The sequence below is a fragment of the Rhinatrema bivittatum genome, unplaced genomic scaffold, assembly GCF_901001135.1.
Source record: "Rhinatrema bivittatum unplaced genomic scaffold, aRhiBiv1.1, whole genome shotgun sequence".
Classification (NCBI taxonomy): Eukaryota; Metazoa; Chordata; class Amphibia; order Gymnophiona; family Rhinatrematidae; genus Rhinatrema; species Rhinatrema bivittatum.
Window position 1 is genome coordinate 36,768 of NW_021821079.1, and position 20,240 is coordinate 57,007.

At 42.1% G+C, this 20,240-nt stretch overlaps 1 protein-coding gene across 1 annotated transcript in view; it reads right to left on the reverse strand.

Moving 5' to 3' along the window:
- Positions 1 to 20,240, reverse strand: part of LOC115082437 (VPS10 domain-containing receptor SorCS1-like) — a gene marked incomplete at its 3' end in the record, with an annotated part of 92,866 nt that overhangs the window by 24,900 nt on the left and 47,726 nt on the right. The window contains exons 3-4 of the mRNA XM_029586667.1: positions 6,634 to 6,736; positions 410 to 486 (exon numbers count right to left, since the gene is read on the reverse strand). Of these exons, the coding sequence (XP_029442527.1) occupies positions 410 to 486; positions 6,634 to 6,736 (180 nt within the window). The remainder of the gene's footprint in view (positions 1 to 409; positions 487 to 6,633; positions 6,737 to 20,240) is intronic.

Consider the following 20,240-nt stretch of genomic DNA (forward strand, 5'->3'; position numbering starts at 1 on the left):
GATTTCAGCAACATAAAATTGAAACTCCTCCCCAGCTTACTTTTTTTTTTTACACATACTCTACATGTGAGGGAACACGTTTATTGCTGCACATGGAACAATGCATTCAAGATTGGACGTATGGATGCTGGACAGTGCACGCAGGGTGATACGGCACTCTTAATATTGCACATTGGACTTTGCACTCAACTTTCCCCCCATCTCTACAGCTGACCCCATCATGTTTACCACATACAGTATTACAGGAATCTCCCCAAGGTGGAGAAATAGATAAATACGTTGAAAACAGACTCTCTGATTTGTAGCCTAGGGATTTCAGCACAAAGTAGTGACCCAGGTTTGACTCCCATCTTCTGTGTGACCTCAGATAACTCTTTACTATCAAACAATATCTGAGTTCATATTTTACCTGTCTCCACGTGTTCCCGGCATCAGATGAGATAAACATGCTGATGTCGCTGTCTGCCAGTTCTGAACCTATATTTCCTGTCAAGTAAGAGTGAATAGGTAAAAACAAATCACTCTTGTACTTTGCTTATTTATTTACAAATATTTATTTACAAATAAATCTTAAAATACTCATGCTGTCATAAGCTTAACTAATAAAAATGGTTAAAAGTACATAAAACCAACTAAAAAAAGTACAATCCTGCTCCAGCAATATATTAGCTGTGTAAAAATAATCCTCCAGTGCCTAATCAATAGTCAAAGCTTGTCTGAACAGCCATGTTTTTAATTGCTTCCTAAAAGACTACATGCTGAAGAAATGCACAGCTGCTTTGGAAGAGGCTTCCAAAAAAATTGGACCTGCAATAGAAAATGTATTCTTTCTCGAGTTTCTGAAAGGGAGGCTGATCGAATGGAAGGAGCAGCTAGCAATCCTGCTTGTGAAGATCCAAGAGCACAAGGGAGATTGTCGATCTGTAGTATTGAACTAACCCAAGGAGAAACACAAGTGCTAAGTAATTTATAAATGATCAGAGCAGTTTTAGATTTTATTTTCCAGTGAAGGTAAATCAATATAGGAGTGACATGCTCACAGTGACCAGTCCCAGTCAGCATATGGGCAGCTGCCCTGTGGACAATCTGAAGAGATCTAATAATGGAAGACAGGATTCTAGGGATGTGAATCGTTTTCCATATCGTCTTAACGATAGAAATCGTGTGGCAGGGCAAGAAAATCGTCTTAGGCACGATTTTTTAGTTAAAAAATCGTTAAAAATCGTTTTTTCCGATTAGTGCGCACTAACTCGAGTTAGTGCGCACTAACGGGAGTTAGTGCGCACTAACTGGGAGTTAGTGCGCACTAACTGAAAATGATACAATTTGACACTTTTCAGGTCAGTTAAGGTCAGTTTAGGAATGAATATGTATTCCTATTGGCTGCCCTCTTATTTATTCATGTTACCAAGTTTCCTACTGACAGTATATGGGGGATGGGAAATGGAAACAGTTGGTAGCTTGACAAAACAAGTAATGTGATCAGTCAATGTGACTAGAACTTGTGCCCTAACCCTGATACCAGGGGTATTGTGATCTTCCTGCACACAGTGCCCTATCCCTATTAATACCAGGAGTGTTGTGATCTTCCTGCACACAGTGCCCTATCCCTAATACCAGGGGTGTTGTGATCTTCCTGCACACAGTGCCCTATTCCTGATACTGGGGGTGTTGTGATCTTCCTGCACACAGTGCCCTATTCCTGATACCGGGGGTGTTGTGATCTTCTTGCACACATCCCGGTATCAGGGATAGGGCACTGCGTGCAGGAAGATCACAACACTCCTGGTATTAATAGGGATAGGGCACTGCATGCAGGAAGATCACAACACTCCTGGTATTAATAGGGATAGGGCACTGCATGCAGGAAGATCACAACACCCCTGGTATCAGGGATAGGGCACTGTGTGCAGGAAGATCACAATACCCCGGAGGAGTGAGGGTCAGGCAGCTCCCCCCTGTCTGTGAAGCCAGCCTCTCACTAGTAATGCAGGGAGGGAGCTGTCTCAGACTTCACCATCCTCCCCCCCCCTCACCCACACACCATTCAGTAGCTGGGACATGGGGGAAGTCAGGAGTGAGGGTCAGGCAGCTCCCCCCTGTCTGTGAAGCCAGCCTCTCACTAGTAATGCAGGGAGGGAGCTGTCTCAGACTGGTATCAGGGTTAGGGCACTGTGTGCAGGAAGATCACAACACTCCTGGTATTAATAGGGATAGGGCACTGTAAGAGATGACTGTAGTAGATTGAATAAAGATCTGATGTTTCTGCTCTCCTCACACCAAACAAAAACAACACACAAGCAGAGAAGCCCTTCTTACAAAGCTGAGCTAGTGAGTTAAGTAGGAGGAAAAGTAAACATACTTGTGCCAGTGTGGCTACTTAAAAAATACACTTACCAATAATCAATTACATATATTTGAACTGTGTACAGTTCCAGCCAGGACCACCTTTCTAAAATGCACAGTGATTGGCAAATTCAACATGCACTAGCATTTCAGGTGCCTGCTAACAAAAATAATAAACAAACAAGTTCTAGTCACGTGAGTGCTGATCATTACATTACTTTTTTTGTCAAGTTTCCAACTGTTTCCATTTCACATCCCCCCAACCATTACCTCAGTATTAGCCTTGGTAACATCAATAGATAAGAGCACAGCCAGCCAATAGGAATACATACATACATATTCATTCCTAAGTGACCTTTACTGACCTGGGAAGTGTGAACACTTTGTTTCATTTTCTGTTGGTGTTTGTTAGTTTCCAGTTCCATTTCCCATCCCCCCAACCATCACCTCAGTGGTAACCTTGGTAACATCAATAGATAAGAGGGCAGCCAGCCAATAGGAACACATATTCATTCCTAACTGACCTTCAGTGACCTGGAAAGTGTTTATTTGTATCATTTTCAGTTAGTGCGCACTAAATCGAGTTAGTGAGCACTAACGGGGAGTTAGTGCGCACTAACTCGAGTTAGTGCGCACTAACACGATTTAACGATTTTTAACGATAAATCGTTAGAATTTCTATTGTATCGTGTTCTATAACGATTTAAGACGATATAAACATTATCGGACGATAATTTTAATCGTTGAAAAACGATTCACATCCCTACAGGATTCCATTAGAAAGGGAATTAGAATAATCAAGTCCTGAGTATAGCAACCCCTGCAATACTAACTGGAATTCATTAGCCAAAAGTTTAAGTTGCTGCAGCACACAAAGTTTAAAATAAAATGTTGCTTTAGTGACCACCTTAACTTGGTGATGCATTCTTAAGCCTGCATACAAAATAAACTCTAGGCTCTTGATTTAAGAAGCAACGAGTATCCGACAGCCTTCAAAATACAATAAGGCAAGTGGAAGAAACCCGTTCTAAAATTGACCTCTATTTTATTCATATTTCAAGACCAACTTGTTATGAGATGGCTATTGCTTTACTGCAGAGATAACAAAAGAAGCCAGTTCAAACATAGCATCCCAAGAGGACATAACAGAAAAGAAAAACTGTATAATCATCTATATACAGTCTACATTCTATACTCAGGCTGGCAAGCGATTTACATACTGTACCAAATAAATATTTACAAGTGTAGCTGAGAATGCTGACTCCTGGGGAACCCCGGTTTTAATTGTATTCAATTCTTATCTATTGTTGATGAGCAGAAATACGTGACATAAACCATTTTAATACAGTTCCAGCAGTCTCTTAATTGATATGTTAAAATCTTATGGTCTAACATGTCAAGCTTGCTTATAAAGTTTCCGTTTCCTAATTCCTAGTAAAGCATTCTGTATTGCAGTGCTGCAATTTAGTTGTAAGTTTCAGATTGCTAAGGAAATCATATCAATATATATAATTTAATTTCATTGTCTTCTAGAAATATAAAATGAAAACTGTAGTCTAGACTAAATATATCATGGGGAAAGCTGTCCAGGGGAAAAGATACAATAATATCCATTATGAAGCATGTTTCAACTTTGTGCATTTATTACTGGGATGCTATAAGCTTGCAGAATTTCGATGGGCTATAAAGTTATTTTTTTTATTCTTTTTTTGCTAAATAAAATTTGAGTTGCCCAGTTAGGGCCTGATTCATTAAGGTCTTTTCCCCAGAGACAGATAATGAGACAAAAAGTATAGGGGCTAATATTCAAAGCCTGCTGAGTTGGAAAGATGACCACATATGTTCACTTGGTTATCTATAGCCAGGTAATCAGTCACATTTCTACCCAGTTAGTTTGATCAGATTGATTTAGGGCAACCATTTGTGCGACCGGACTCGTGAGGATAAAGTTAGTCAATTAGCGAGCAATATTGTGCTAATGAGCTAAATTAAACAGTCTTCTTCAGGAACCCCTCCAGCTGGCCCACATTCTTGCTTGGTGGAGCTTCTGGTTTTAGCTACACAAATTTAGCCAGTTAGAAGGGCCAGGTAATAAACTAATTAGATTTTACCCAGATAATACCTGGTTTCAGCCAGGGAAATTGTTTGAATATTGACCAGTTAGTGAAAGGTTCTTAAGGGATAATTCTGTTATCATTGTGAATAAATTAGCCTGCAAATATGTGCAATTCTCAAAGCGAACTAAGTCACATAAGTCCACTTTGAAAACTTGCAAAACTACAAGCACTTATACTTCCTATTTGATGCATGTAATTTTGCTGAGCAAATTTACTCTCATACTTTTTAAAATAAGTATGTGCATATAAGTCCCAACCCTGCCCAGATTCGACCCCCTGGAATACGTCTCCCCTATGCATATAAAAGCATGCACATTTTCTTACACACATATCAGTTGCACAGTTTTCTAAATTACCCTCCCTATATAATTTCTCAAATGAAAAAAATAAATCTCAGAATATCACAACCCTAATGATATCTTTGGTGAGTGTGCATATATCATATCTGTGCCTTTGTCATAGCCTTGGGCCTTTATGCCATCCTAAGTCGAAACCCAGCCTAAGAGATTGAGGTACACGCCCACTCCTTTATTGGTGGTCAGTAATAGGGATGTGCAGAGCAAAATTTTATGTTCATATTTTTTATGTCCGAAAGGGGGTCCCACTTGCGGCCAATATGGACATAAAAAAAATCCAATGAGTTGGGTATATGTACATATGTGCAAAAAAAAAAATTAAACCCCCTCACCCTCCTTAATCCCCCCCCCCAGACTTACCACAACTCCCTGGTGATCGAGCGAGGAGTGAGGACGTCATTTCTGCAATCCTTGGCGAGAAGCATGTGACGTCGGTGGCACGTCGAGTGACGCGGCGTCACGTGATTCCCGGCTCGTTCGCGCCGGACGGCTCGTTCGGCCCAAAAAGAACTTTTGGCCAGCTTGGGGGGGCCTCCTGACCCCCCCAAGCTGGCCAAAAGTTCTTTTTGGGCCGAACGAGCCGTCCGGCGCGAACGAGCCGGGAATCACGTGGCGCCGCGTCACTCAGACGCGACGTCACGTGATTCCCGGCAAGTTCGCGCCGGACGGCTCGTTCGGCCCAAAAAGAACTTTTGGCCAGCTTGGGGGGGCCTCCTGACCCCCTCAAGCTGGCCAAAAGTTCTTTTTGGGCCGAACGAGCCGTCCGGCGCGAACTTGCCGGGAATCACGTGACGTCGGCGTCACGTGATTCCCGGCTTGTTCGCGCCGAACGAGCCGTCCGGCGCGAACTTGCCGGGAATCATGTGACGTCGCGTCTGAGTGACGCGGCGCCACGTGATTCCCGGCTCGTTCGCGCCGGACGGCTCGTTCGGCCCAAAAAGAACTTTTGGCCAGCTTGGGGGGGTCAGGAGGCCCCCCCAAGCTGGCCAAAAGTTCTTTTTGGGCCGAACGAGCCGTCCGGCGCGAACGAGCCGGGAATCACGTGACGCCGGCGTCACTCGACGTGCCGCCGACGTCACATGCTTCTCGCCAAGGATTGCAGAAATGGCGTCCTCACTCCTCGCTCCATCACCAGGGAGTTGTGGTAAGTCGGGGGGGGGGGGGGGATTAAGGAGGGTGAGGGGGTTTATATTTTTATTTTGGCTCAACAATCGCGATTTCCCACATATCGAACATATCTATGTTCGATATGTGGGAAATCCGATCGTTTATGTCGAATCAATTTTTTAAGTAAAAAAAAAATATGAGTTGCGTTTTACTAATGCGGTCAATCCGAATGCACACCCCTAGTCAGTAATGTTCTGGGTGTTAACAGAAGAGATCCCTTCTATGTCTATTCCAACAGTCTTCCGGGGTGGCTCATCATACTGTACGATGATGTATTGTGGACTGCCCTATTGAAGTCCATGCACACAGTGATCATACTTTAAAACGTTCAATAAGTGTGCTGCACACATTCATTCCTGTGAGAGACATCAATGGTATGAATACAGTTTATTATTCATACGCTGTCGCTTCCTTTACTTTTCTTCAGTCCCCATTCATCAGAATGTTTGGTATAAATAATATTGTAAGCTACCTTGGACACCCTTGGTCCTCACAGTATTGGAAAAAGCATCTTTGGTGTTCCACGCCACTTGACTAAATTCAGGATGTTCCTCTTTGACTCGAGCCCTTAATGCCTCCAAAACTATTGCCTTCTTAAGTGATTAAAAGCTTGCACTGTTGTTTATAATAAGTGAGCATTTTTGTACCTGAAGCCACTATGATGCCTGGAGCAGTGTCTCGGCTAGCAATGTTTCCTGAGGTATATGGATTATCCGAGACCTTCAGATGAAGATGAAGAGAGCAGTAGGGCTAGAAGAGATCACAGACAAGTTACAGAGTGCATTTCCATCTCCATTGGTTTTTTTGATCTCCTTTCAACTTAATGCAAAACAGCAAGAAACATATGTACACTGGTTATATTATATCACTTTGCTACATACTGAAACCTGTAGATATACATTTTCAGAAATAAGCAGTTATGCACTTAAATGACATTTTAGGTGCATAAACTTATGAGCCCAGAAAGCAAAATCAATTTTTCACTCAGTAGGTGCTCAAGATCTCTTTGTATAGGAAACTGAACCCTTTTGAATGCCTAGACAGACACCTAAACGCCTGGCATATTAAGTTATAGCAATTTAAAATTAGCTGAGTGCGTCCAACTTTGAGACCACATTTCTATACTACCTACTTTTTAGGGTGCCTAATATTAACCATTTAACTCTAGTTAGATAAATAACTTCTGCCTTGGAACATTCTGTGGATATCTAATTGGTCCCACTAGACATCTTTATTACTATTTACATAATCTAACTATAAGTTCTTTTGAACCTTCCATACTTAATGTTTTTCTTTCCTGCCCAAAAGGGCTTCCATTAAAGTACATTCTATTAACAAACTTTTTTAATGCTCCAATGGAGCATAAATATATGGGATTAGTAGAAGAGTAGATGGAAGGGAAGAGCTGTTTACAGGAAAGCAAGAGCACATCATACAGTGTATTAAATACCCTGCACACACTGAATATACTGAGCTAAACCACTCTCCCAGCAAGCAGCAAGACGTTGAGGCCATGTTGATGCTGATGGAGCCATGTTCTGGCTCGTGTGATATCCAGAGATTTTTCCTGCAAGACTATGGAGCCTTAAAGTCCAGTAACCTTACCTAGTCTGATTTTCCTATATTCCCGCTTTCATAATTTATTTTCCTCTGAATTTGTTTTTGCCTTACTGAAGCTGCAGAAAATTAAATCCATGGGCATCGGCTGCATTATTTTGAAACTGTGCTAAGAAACTGACTTTATGACCTCTTCTTCTGCTTTTGCCATAAATTTGAATCTGACCTGTAAGATTCCAATAACCTTCTTTGTTGAGTTAAACTCAGCTTTGCCCAAACTTGTTTGGGGGAAAGAAAAAAAGTGAGGGCCCGGCAAAGGATCTTTGTATGTTATCAACAGATATCGATTTCAAGAGTCTCGTAATATGGGGAAATGCAGCAGTTGAGAAACATTGGGTAGCACTGGAAAGGGAATATCTCCCTGTTGGCGTAACTTTTCAGGCCCTTTTAGGTAAATCCCAAATTTCAGAAAAGCATTGAGAAACATTCATTTCTGATGAGAGTAGTACAAACCTTTAGGGTCATCCATCAAATCGTGTTAGGTCCTCATCATGCGATGAAAGACGTCTAACATATGATAAATGCGCAATCTTTATCCCATTGTGTGTTTGTATCCAAACTTGGTAATGAGTATGCAAACGCTAGCTAGTATGGAGCCTGTTCCTAATGTTTTCTGGTAGTGAAGAGGGGATAATTAATCAGAGAAATCAAGGCAATGTCTCCTGATTTATAACTTCAGGCCCTCTTTTATTGGTAGAGTTTGTTAGAATCCTGCGCGGTTATGGAATTACAATATCCAGTTCTTATCCTTCTTCCTTGTATGTGTTTGTTCTCTCAAGGTTTGAATATACTGAGTAGTCTAAAAATCTGTAGTGCAATGACTTTTTGATATATTTTTTTCCAAACAATGCAAGTTGTAATTATCTCTGATAATGTATCTTGTATTATGTTTTTGTTCTAATAAAGGAGATTATACTTAAAATAAAATGTCCATTTCATATCCCCTAGGCCTTTCTTCTCCATTAGGATATACATATTTAGATTCCTAAAAATCATCTCATATGTCTTTTGGTGCAGCTTCATAGCATCTTTGTTGTCTATCTATATTCATTGGGAGGAATGGTCCAACTAAAACTGAACACAATTTTCTAGGTGAGGCATTATCACCTGCCTGATTTTCTGCTAGTTATGCCTCTCCCTATGCGCCACCATCATCCCTCTGGCTCTGGCCACTACCTTATCATACTGTTTCACTACTTTGAGCAACAGAGATCTCTCTTCTGGTTGATCACATCAGCTTCTCATCCCTCATTCCTCCTTCCCACTCTCTCAGATTTCTTCACCCCAAATGCATGACTGCATTTTTTTTTTTTGCGTTGAATCTTAATTGCAAAGTTTTGTCAGATCACTCCTTATTCTGTTTACTCCCCTCAGGAGGATGGTGGAGGTGCATACAGGTACACTCAGTTACAGATCTTAGTAAAACGCAAACCTTTCTTTCTAACTTGTCTGCAAAATCAGAATTATAGGACAGGATGAAGTTCTATTCTTGGGTTTCCTGTTGATATGCTGCGTGATGTCTAATAAGTCACTTTGCCTTCACTTTACCCAACCTTAATTGAACATGTATAGAGATAACATTGTTTTTCTTTTGCCTCTTTCATAGCAATAAAGATCAACAATTACGTTTTAGGTTATATCTTTTTATGGGTCCAAGTTACTATGAGGTTGATATTCAAAAGCAAAGTTATGTGGCTAGAATTTAGCTGCATAAGTTGGAGGCATTCCAGGGGTGGTCGAGAGGCATCAGAAACATATACTGCTAACTTTAATTCAGCTGGGTATATTCAGTGGTGCAGATGTGCTGCTGAATATATCGATAGTTGGTCAGGCATGTTCATCCGGCTAACTAGCCGAGCCGCTGAGTGGCTGAATATCGGCTTCAATATTTCTGGCTAGTTTTCAAGAGCTACGTTCCATGAAAGAAACATTACTCTGAAAAGCTAGTAAAGATATATATATATATATATATATATATATATATATATATATATATATATATATATATATATAAAGTTAATATAATAAAAAGGTGTTACCTAAAACTTGTTGACCTTTATGTCTATGTATTTAAGTGGACTATCATGGCAGCATATTGCAGGTTTTAAACCTACCATTCAGTATTTATATAATATAGCCTCAGTTGAACTCTACGATCAGGGCATTGGCTTCATATTTTTACAAAAATTAAAAAATAAATGCCAGTAGATCAACCAAATGCCATCAGGTTTGCAATAAGGTGCGCAGGAGCTGTACATTAGGATTGGAAAGTAACATCGCATTCAGAGTAGCTTTTATATAAAGTATGAAATTTCAACTGCTATTTAATTTAAAAAAAAACTGTTGTTATAATATCTGAATTATTATACTAAGGAAAATGGTTTAATATTTTTTAAACAATAACATTTTTTTAAATCTTACACTTGATATGAAAAATATAATCGTTCTTTCAGAAAAGCATTGAAAATGTTACTGAGGGTATTTTTTAACTAAAAGTTGAAAACTGTAATATACTCATAACCTATAACTGAACTTTCCTATTATACATTGGCAATGCATTTTTTTCTACTATGGTACCCATTGCCATCCAGTACCAGAGACGGAGCTTTGCTATGACCCACTCTGCTTATTTTATGCTCTTATGTTCTCACCACAAATGAATCTCTTATTGATTTCTGTACTACGCCAAATCCTCTTTTCTTTTTTAAGTTTGTATTAATGAATACAAACACATCAGTTAACATAACATAACATAATAAGGAAAAAAATAAAAACGAAACAGCCCAAGCATGTTGTCCAGTCTCAAAATGAGGGTGGTGGTGGGGAAGCTAAGACTGAAAACATAGACGCATGACTGCAGAAAAAGGCCGTATGAGCTATCTAGTCTGCTCATCTGCCCAACAGGGATGGTAACTTTAAAACTGGCACACGGGTGCACATTTGCACGCACGCGTTGGCCCGTGCCCAGGGACGGGTCCAGTTTCTAACTTACGCATGCATATGAAGGCATGTTATAAAATAGCCTGCCAGGTGCACAAGTGCGCCAAATTTTAAGTGGGTGCTGCTCACCAATGCCACTTCTACTGTGCAAATCAGGGGATTTTAAAACTGGGAATAGCACCGATGCTATTCGCAATTTACCAGTTCGCCCCCCGTTCGTCCAATTAAGAGACATGTCTTCAAATCTCCTTCATGCCCCCCACCCTGGTTATCTGTAACCCTTGAAATCCCATAGATTTGCCTATTTTTCATTACTTTTTAACTTACACCTCTTCCGTAGCAGAAGTAAAGTTACACGACAGGGGGCCTTGGCACGCACTGCATCGCATAAGTATTTATGTGCTCCTCTCAGGTTCACGCCCTGAAATGCCTAACCCTCACCCCTTTTTGAAAACTTTCAAGATGTGTGCGCTGCGGAAGATGTACACGTATCCAGGGGGCTTTAAACATCCACTTGGTGCCCGTGAGCCCAACATATTCACGCATCCCCTAATTAACACGCCGCGCTTTTAAAATTCACCTTTAAGTTAGCTTTACAATTCCCATACATCCAGAATCTCTCTGCAAAGAAATATTTCTTAAGAGTCTACTCATTTTCACTCTCATCCCATCACCCCTCTTTATAGAAAGATGTAATCATTATAAAGTCATAATAAAACTAATCAAAATAAGGACAGAATAGCTGAAACTGAGCATATTTTTAATGGTTTTACATGTACGCAATGTCTAATAAACCCTCCAATAACCTTTAGAGATAGCAAACGTTCCACCTGGTTGAACAAGAGTCAATCACAAATAGACGTTTCTTAGAAAATCCTCTAAGTGGATTGGGTCAGAAACGAAGAAACAATTCCCTTTATAGTTTACTATACAATTACCTTGGGACTTTAGAACCTACTCTGCTCCAATAGATAATACACACTGACACAATTAGAGCAAAGTCTTTCTCCTAAATCAAGTAGGATGAAAATATCAGGGGTCCATATTCAAGTGATTCAGAGGAATAACTCACAGGGCCAACAGGGACATTTATATAATAGGGATGTGCAGAGGGACACCATATATTGAATTCGGGATTCGTATTCGTCAGGGGGCAGATACGTTGCATTCGGCAAGGGGGCCTCCGATACATTTATACGTTAATTCTTATTCATTTCCCGGCTAAAATTAAATTAACTACAACCCCTCCACCCTCCTGACCCCCCCCAAGACTTACCAAAACTCCCTGGTGGTCCAGCGGGGGGTCCGGGAGCCATCTCCTGCACTCACATCCTCAGCTGCCAGTATTCTAAATGGCGCCAATAGCCTTTGACCTACTATGTCACAGGGGCTACCGGTGCCATTGGTCAGCCCCTGTCACATGGTTGGAGCATCCATTGCGAGGGCGAGGAATACCGGCAGCCGAGGGTGTGAGTGCAGGAGATGACTTCCGGACCCCTGCTGGACCACCAGGGAGTTTTGGTAAGTCTTGGGGAGGTCAGGAGGGTGGGGAGTTTGTTTTAATTGGCTCCTTTAGATGGCCGAATAATTCAGCGAAGATTCATTGTATTCGTGGGGAATCGCGATATGTTTCGCTTCCCCATGAATACAACGAATATGGCCCTATTCATTGCGGATTACCAATTCGTAGGGTACGAATGCACATCCCTATTATATAGATATATATGTGGGTAGGCTCACAATTGGAGTATGGGCAATACTTCCTCCCTGGAGTCTTCCTCCCTGGAGTTGAAGCTCCAGGGAGGAAGACTCAGAACCAATGTCAGGAAATATTTCTTCACGGAGAGGGTGGTGGATGCCTGGAATGCCCTTCCAGAGGAAGTGGTGAAGACCAGAACTGTGAAGGACTTCAAAGGGGTGTGGGATAAACACTGTGGATCCATCAAGTCTAGAGGACGTGAATGAAGAGGGGGTGGCTCGCGGGAATGAAGGCTACTACCTGGAGATAATACCCTTATTCAATATACATACACACGGTTAATGCCACTCCAACATTGCTCTAAGCTTCAATGGTAAGAGGAAATGTGGAAAAAAAAAGGATTTGCATTCACAAAAAAGTGGGGTGTAGCTTGCTTGTTACGGCGGTTACTACCCCCAAACCAAATAAGCCTGATACTTTACTTTCAATGCATATCTAGCATAGCTCTCTGCTTCAACGGCAGAGGAGAAAGTCTGATACTTCACTTTCAACGCATAGCCAGCATAGATCTCTGCTTCAACGGCAGGGGACAAAGTCTGATACTTCACTTTCAATGCATATCCAGCATAGCTCTCTGCTTCAACGGCAGGGAAGAAAGTCTGTTACTTCACTTTCAACGCATATCCAGCATAGCTCTCTGCTTCAACGGCAGGGGCAATGTAGAAAAGAGGATCTATATATAGACAACAACCAATAAGGACTGAATTACATAGTCGAGTAAACAAAAGCATGGGTGTAGCTTGCTTATTGAGGCGGTTACTACCCCTAACTAAGCTACATATTCAATTAGATGCAGTTCCAACACTGCTCTCTACATTAATGGTGGCGTGGAAGGGAAATAGAACTAAAAGGTACTAAGAGCCAAGCGTAACAAGTAAGAGGAAAAAAAAAAAAGTGCATAGCTTGCTGGGCAGACTGGATGGGCCGTTTGGTCTTCTTCTGCCGTCATTTCTATGTTTCTATGTTTTTTTGGAGGGATGAGGGGAAAATGACACTGCTTCTTAACACTGCTTCTTAAGTAGAGAGTTATCCAGCCACACAAGGCCAGATAACTTTGAAACCTTACCGGCTATATTACATAAAAAATGCTGCGCGCATGCTATAAAATCAGGGGTCGGCGTGCCCAAGGGGGTGCACACTAGTGCACCTTGCGCACGCTGAGCCCTCGGGGAGACCAGCTGGCTTTCCCCGTTCCCTCGGGCCTTAAGAACCCAGCCTTAAGATAGGCCTTGGCTTCAGGCTTAGGCCTCTGCGATGGGACAAAGTCAAAATTTAGTCTCGTTCGAGCCCTTTTTTTTTTTTTTTTTTTAGTTATACGAATACAAATATACCTAAGAATTTTCATTGGAGGCTTTTTTCAGTTCATTATAGTCATACTGAAGTAGGACAGGGTCATTGACCCCACCACCATCTGGTTGGTGGGCCCAGGGGACTGGGAGGGCACCCAGGGCACATTAGTCAAAATGGTACTAATAAGTGGCACAAAATGAAAGTGAGGTAGTAAAACTGGAGGAGCCACATGGGGCACCACCAGAAAGCAAAAGTCTAGACAGAACACTTCAACAAGTAAAGGAGGAATGGGGAGGTAGAGGCTCGGAGCATGAGGGCAGAAGGAGGACTACTCATGTATGGAGTTCAACCGCCAGTGTGGATCCCACGCTATCATCTCCTGGTTAGCTTATTGGCCTCAGTCTCTGATCAAGGGCTATGAGTGGATTGGGTGGGGGAATCTGGCCTTGTCCTGGTGGACGGCCAGGCAGTTTCCACTTCCCGCTTTATTGGGAGAGTGGTAGACCTCTAGTACAGTAAGATTTTTGGGTACTTGCCAGGTAATTGTTTGGCCTCTGTTGGAAACAGGATGCTGGGCTTGATGGACCCTTGGTCTGACCCAGTATGGCATGTTCTTATGTTCTTATTAGAAGCACTTGGGAACCCAAGTCTGAACACGGGATTATACATACCCTTATGTCCAATCCACCAACTGATATGGGCCCAATGCCAGGTTATTTGGTCACTGGAAGCAACAGGTAAGACAGAGGCCACAGACTACTACAGCACCAGAGGGAGCTAAGATGGTTGGGATTTTAAGAACAAAGAAAGTTAAGACACCAATAGCTGAGGAAATGGGTCAGACTATCACTTCCATGTCTAGTGCCAACAGGGCATCACACTAGAATAATTCTAACTGAAAGATACATTAGAAAGAATACCATCAGTATAAATGATGACCTAACACATTTCCTCCAATAAAATATTCCTCAAGGTCACAGGGGTAATTACAACTGGTGCCATATCTAAAATAGGAGCAGGAACTGGCACCAGTTGGCAGGGATTTTCTTACCAGCAATACACAGGCAAGAAAATATCCCTGCCAATATCCCCACCTAAGCCTCAGCCCACCTCAGCTTCCCACTGGGCTTCCTGTTCACTACCTGCCACAACAGTATATGGCCTGGAAGAACCACCAGCCTCACTGCCTCTTGCTTTGTTTCTCTGCTTTTAATCACACTAACAATTCAACTTCTGATTGTCCCAATGAGCACCAGGCTGTACTTTGATGCTATGGGGGAGAAGTAGTCCCCTCCCCAGAGGTCAATGATACTTTGGAGTCAGAGAGCTGCAGACAGCTGACTCAAATGTGGCTTTCCACCATTTGCCCTGGACTTGTTCCATTGCACTGGTAGCTGGAAGAAGGCATCCAAAGGACTTTGGAGTGGCACTGAAGGTTCCAATGGGCAGGTTCTCCCTTACTCTTCCATTAAATCAAATCCAAAAAGGCCCAAAAGAGAGAACAAATGAAATTTAATAAGTAAGAATTGGCAGGGTCCAGGAACCCAAGTGGGGTAGCAGCAATTAGTGCTATGCATTTGTTTTAAATAAATGAGTAAAATGAAGCCATTTTTGGCTCATTATGGCTATAATGAACTGAAAATAGCCTCCAATGAAAATTCTTAGGTATATTCGTATTCGTATAACTAAAAAAAAAAAAAAAAAAAAGGCCCCCAGCGAGACTAAATTTTGACTTTGTCCCATCGCAGAGGCCTAAGCCTGAAGCCAAGGCCTATCTTAAGGCTGGGTTCCATTCCTGAGGCCCAGGTCTAGGCCTAGGTTTGACACTGGGGCCAGTATCACTAAACCCAGGCCTGATGCTAGGGCCTGGCCTGATCCAGGTCCCAACACTGAGGTTCAGGCCCAATGCCAGATCCCATTGACGAGGCCCAGGCTGAGGCCCAGGTGATGGGACCCTGCCTCAGGCTGGAAGGCCTGTTGCTGGGTGTAGGCTCAGTGATGGGAACTGGCCTTGCTTAAGACAAACCTGACAACTGACTGTGACCTACAAAACTAATGAACAAACAAACAAATTTTGGACTCTGTAAACCCCTGGAAGCGAGCTTGATTCCCCCTGACTGTAGTTTTGGAATCCTCTTTTTTTAAAATTTTTCGTTACAGCTAGCTAGTAGTGTAACATTGTGAAACACAAATCTTATGAAAAAAATATGAGGAAAAAATGTATGAGGAAACATTGGAAATTCACCTTGTTACTCAGTATGAGTTAGCCTATCATGCTGTTAGCAATCCTCAGGCAATGTCAATACCAATAGACCTGCTGCTGATGGAAGCTTAATTTACCTGCCTGGTGGTGACACTTCTATTTGTTATGACTTTATTTCTCATCCAGCAGTCTGGATAACTGTCATTGGTGTTCCACGTTGCTGCATTCAGTATTTGTGGCATGATTGTCATACTGACAATCCTTTTGACTTACTGACCGCACTCTCTAATTACAACCAAATCATCTGGAATTGGAGGTGACCCATCTTCTCCATGAAGTAATGTTTATACCAGGTGGCTGCCATGTACTGAAGGATGTACAGAGACAGTCAGTTTGGATACTTGCCATCCTCAAGTGACCAAGTGTGGCACCCCTGCGGGTAGGCCAATTGAGGCCCCTAGTTCCCCATAGATAGGATGAGGAATTGGCAGCTTCTCCCCTATGAGGTAGCTAAAGAAGTGGACCTGGCTATAAGAGAGTCAAGAGGAGTTTTGCAGGTGAAGTCGAGGAGAGAATTTATATGGGAGAGGAGCCCTAGAGTGAAGGGTCCTTTCCTACTGGGGTGGTCTACAGCCTTACCCAGATTCTTCTGGGAGAATCAAACTGGTGCACATCCTGCCAGGTTAGGAGCTGTGTGGAGAGAGGTAAAGCAGCTCCAGAGTTTGGACTGAGTCTGAAATAATTCAGCCTGGGCTTTGAGGAAGGTTACCCTAGGTCCAGCGGCCCAGGTCACAAATTCCTGATAGCACACGACTAGAACAAAGAAGGAGAAATCCCCAACTACAAATCTAGGGAGCATTTTGGAAGACCCTTCCCAGGATCTTCAGGCAGGACACAGGCGCAGGTCGGGGCATCCTGTGAAGTCTGCGGGACGCAGGTAGGACTGAGGGAAATTCTCAGGGAACCTGTACACATCAGGAGCCAGCTAGGAACAGGGAAGCCTCCATGCTGCCCAGTTTAAGGGAGTCAGGACCCACCCCTGGAGCTAGGAAATCAGCTCTTACACAGGGAGAATACAAGGATAATCCTTATACAGACAATTACCACACTCGGAGATTGATTTGCCGTTTCACAGAATCAGTAAACTTTATATTTGAACACTCCATCCTGTGTTCAGTCTCCTTCATTACGCATCATCAGAAAATAGTAACACAAGGAGAGGTCACCCCCCCCCCCCCCCACACACACACACACACACCTGGGCCATAACAGAAGCTTCCCCCATAGAAAGAACTCACCCCTGGGAACAGTGGCAAGGAAAGAGAGCACCAAAAAGAGATAATACATTCTTTTGTGTACCCTCTGAGGAGATGCTCCTTGGGAGAAAAGCATTACATAAGAATATCTCGTCTATCCTATTTAATTATTTACCCTCCTCCCAGTTTCTAATTCCCTATTAAAATGTAATTTCCATACTTTACCAGTTTTGATGTAAACCGGCATGATGTCCACAACTAATGCCGGTATATAAAAATGTTTAAATAAATAAATAAATGAATGAATAAATAAATAAATATCACAAAATTACATTTTCTGACATTTTACTTGTCCAATAACTGTCACTTTTCCAGAAAGTTTCACTATTTCTCCTAGGACATTTTCAGAATTTGTAGTTAAAGTTAGCAAGTAGCACATTTAAAACAAATCTGAGAAAATTCTTTTCACTCAACACACAAGCTCTGGAATTTGTTGCCAGAGGATGTGATTAGTGCAGTTAGTGTAGCTGGGTTTAAAAAAGGTTTGAATAAGTTCATGGAGGAGAAGTCCATTAACTGTTATTAATAAAGTTGACTTAGAGAATAGCCACTGCTATTACTGGCATCAGTATTTATTTATTTTATTTAATTTCTTTTCCTATACCGATGCTCAAGACTAGGTCTTATCGTACCGGTTTACAATGTAACTGAGGGGAAACCAATTAACATCAAGGTAGAAAGTAAAGTTACATTAAACAGGGAGCATAAAACCTGGGCAATGGAAGACAGTGCAGAGTTTAAACTAAGTAGCATGGGATGATCTTGGTGTTTTGGTTCTTGCCAGGTTCTTGTGGCCTGGTTTGGCCTCTGTTGGAAACAGGATGCTAGGCTTGATGAATCCTTGGTCTGACCCAGTATGGCAACTTCTTTTGTTCTTAGAAAGGTTATCTTCTTTGGAATCAGTATCTTCCCAGAAAATTTTACTGGGTTGGTAAATTTTGTGTCCATGACTAGGGTTATAAATAAAAAATAAATAAGGGGTGCTTTCAGTCACTCTGAACTCTGATCCCAGTTTCTCTTTCACTCATAACTCCATCTTTTGATATTTCCTCTCTTCCATCCACTAACTGTTCATATCAATCACTTATCTTCCAATCTCCCCTCCACTTTCCTCCATTTCTCACCACCTTATCCAACCTCCTCTCTCTTCCCACTCTCTTCCTCCACCTTTCTCTCTCTACCATTCTCTCCTCTCCTCTCCACCCCCACCCCCCAATACCCTGCCCATCTTTCTCTTCTGGGCTTCACTCATCCCCTCCATCACTCCTGTCCAGGCTTTCTTCATGCTCTCTGTTTTTGCTTCCATTTCACTCCCATTTTTAGTTTATTCTGTTTGACTCTGCTCCCTATAGGTTTGTTCCTTCCCCATAGGTTCTTTCTTTTCCCCTTGATTCTTGAAGCCGTTTTTGCCCCATTGGATTATTGTGCTCTCTTTCCCATTCAGGTTCTTACCCTCCATCTTCCTGTTCAGGTTCTTCTTCCTTCTTATCATCCCACTTTTTCTTTTCTGCTTCCTCTTTTTTTCCCTCCAAAGGTTCCTGTCCTCTCTTTTCCTCCTCCTTTACCCCTTCAGGTTCCCAATTTGCCCTCCCTATTTCAGATTCCTTTATTTTTTTCCCTTCCGTCCCTCTTTCAGGTTCCTCTCCCTCCTTCTGCTCCATGCATTCAGTTTGCTTGTCATCTTCTACTTCCTTCTTTCAGGCTCCTCTTGTCTTCACCCTTTCAGGTTCCTTTTCTAACTTGCCAGTTCTTACCCTCCCTCTAACTTTACTGTTTCCATATTTCTTTACTGAACCTCTGAGGCCAGCACTGTATGTTGGGTACACAATGAGCTCATGCTCCAGGCCATTCCTTGTACCTGTTGCTCCCCTTCTGTTGCACATTTCCTCTCTAGGCCTGAAACATATGGGACCAGGGAAGATGCAGCCGCAGGGCGGACATTCATTGTGTTCTCCCTACACTGTTGCCAGAGTTCTCATTGCTGCAAGATGGGGGGGGGGGGGGGGGGGAATAAGCAGGGCCGGAGAGTACACACTCACCATGTCCATCAAGGTGACTGCAGCTGCCTCTCTTGCTATGGGGGAGGGAGGATGAAGAGCAAGTTCTCCGCAATCAGCAGTAGAATGGGTCATCTTCTTCTTCCTTCATTTCTAGGCCATGCTAGTACGATGTACCAAAATATCCCGCCTCAGTCCAAGCCCAGAAGCTTACCAGAGCTAAGCTTCATCTTCTTACTGGCCAAATGTTTCGGCTTTGTATTATTTTTACACTTATTTGCAATGTATTCTCTCAACTGAATCCTCGGAGCATAGCAAACCCCCTAAGGCTTCAATTCTATGCTTTAAATCTTTTTTGAAACCAAATGCCAGTGTCATTAAAGGCAGTAAAATGACTCTGTCCTTCATCATTCTATTTTTTTTCCAATAAGTAATAAATCACCTGTCTATATGATTGGTTTCCATAGTGTGAAGACTAATGGACAGAAGCCATTACCCACTATGGGTCAGATTTTCAAATTTACTCATGTACTTTCAAGCATGCATAACCCCCCCCCCCCCCCCCCCCAGTGATTTTCAAACAAAACGTTAATGCCCAAGTTGATTTTGAAAACTGAGAGAATATACATCCAAGATATACGTGTTTTACCTTGGCCATTCAACTATGTGATGAAAACGTAACCGAAACAGGTAGACCATTTATATGCACACTATTTTGAAACACTTTTTATGCATGTAAATTGTAAGCATACCCCCAGAATGCCCCTTTTTTATGCATGCCAAGTTATGTAAGTATAAAATAAAATTATAGGCATTTTTTAAATAATTGCTGAAAATCTACATTGTTCCCATGCAGCCAGTGTTTGCCAATAAACCTTATTTTGCACATCTAAGTCCCAACTAAACGTTTTCATTTTTAGCCCTAATTATATATGACAATAAAAACTAATTGCATTTTATTGGAAGAAAACTTGCTGTACCTTCACTTCTATATAGTCAAGGTTCATATACAAGACTTCAAACACAGGCTCATACCTAACTGCGGGTCTTTGGAATGCCCTGAGAGTTCATGCATTCAGACTGGAGTGGGGCAAATGTCTTCAGGGCAAAAATGTCTCAGGCACTGGAACTA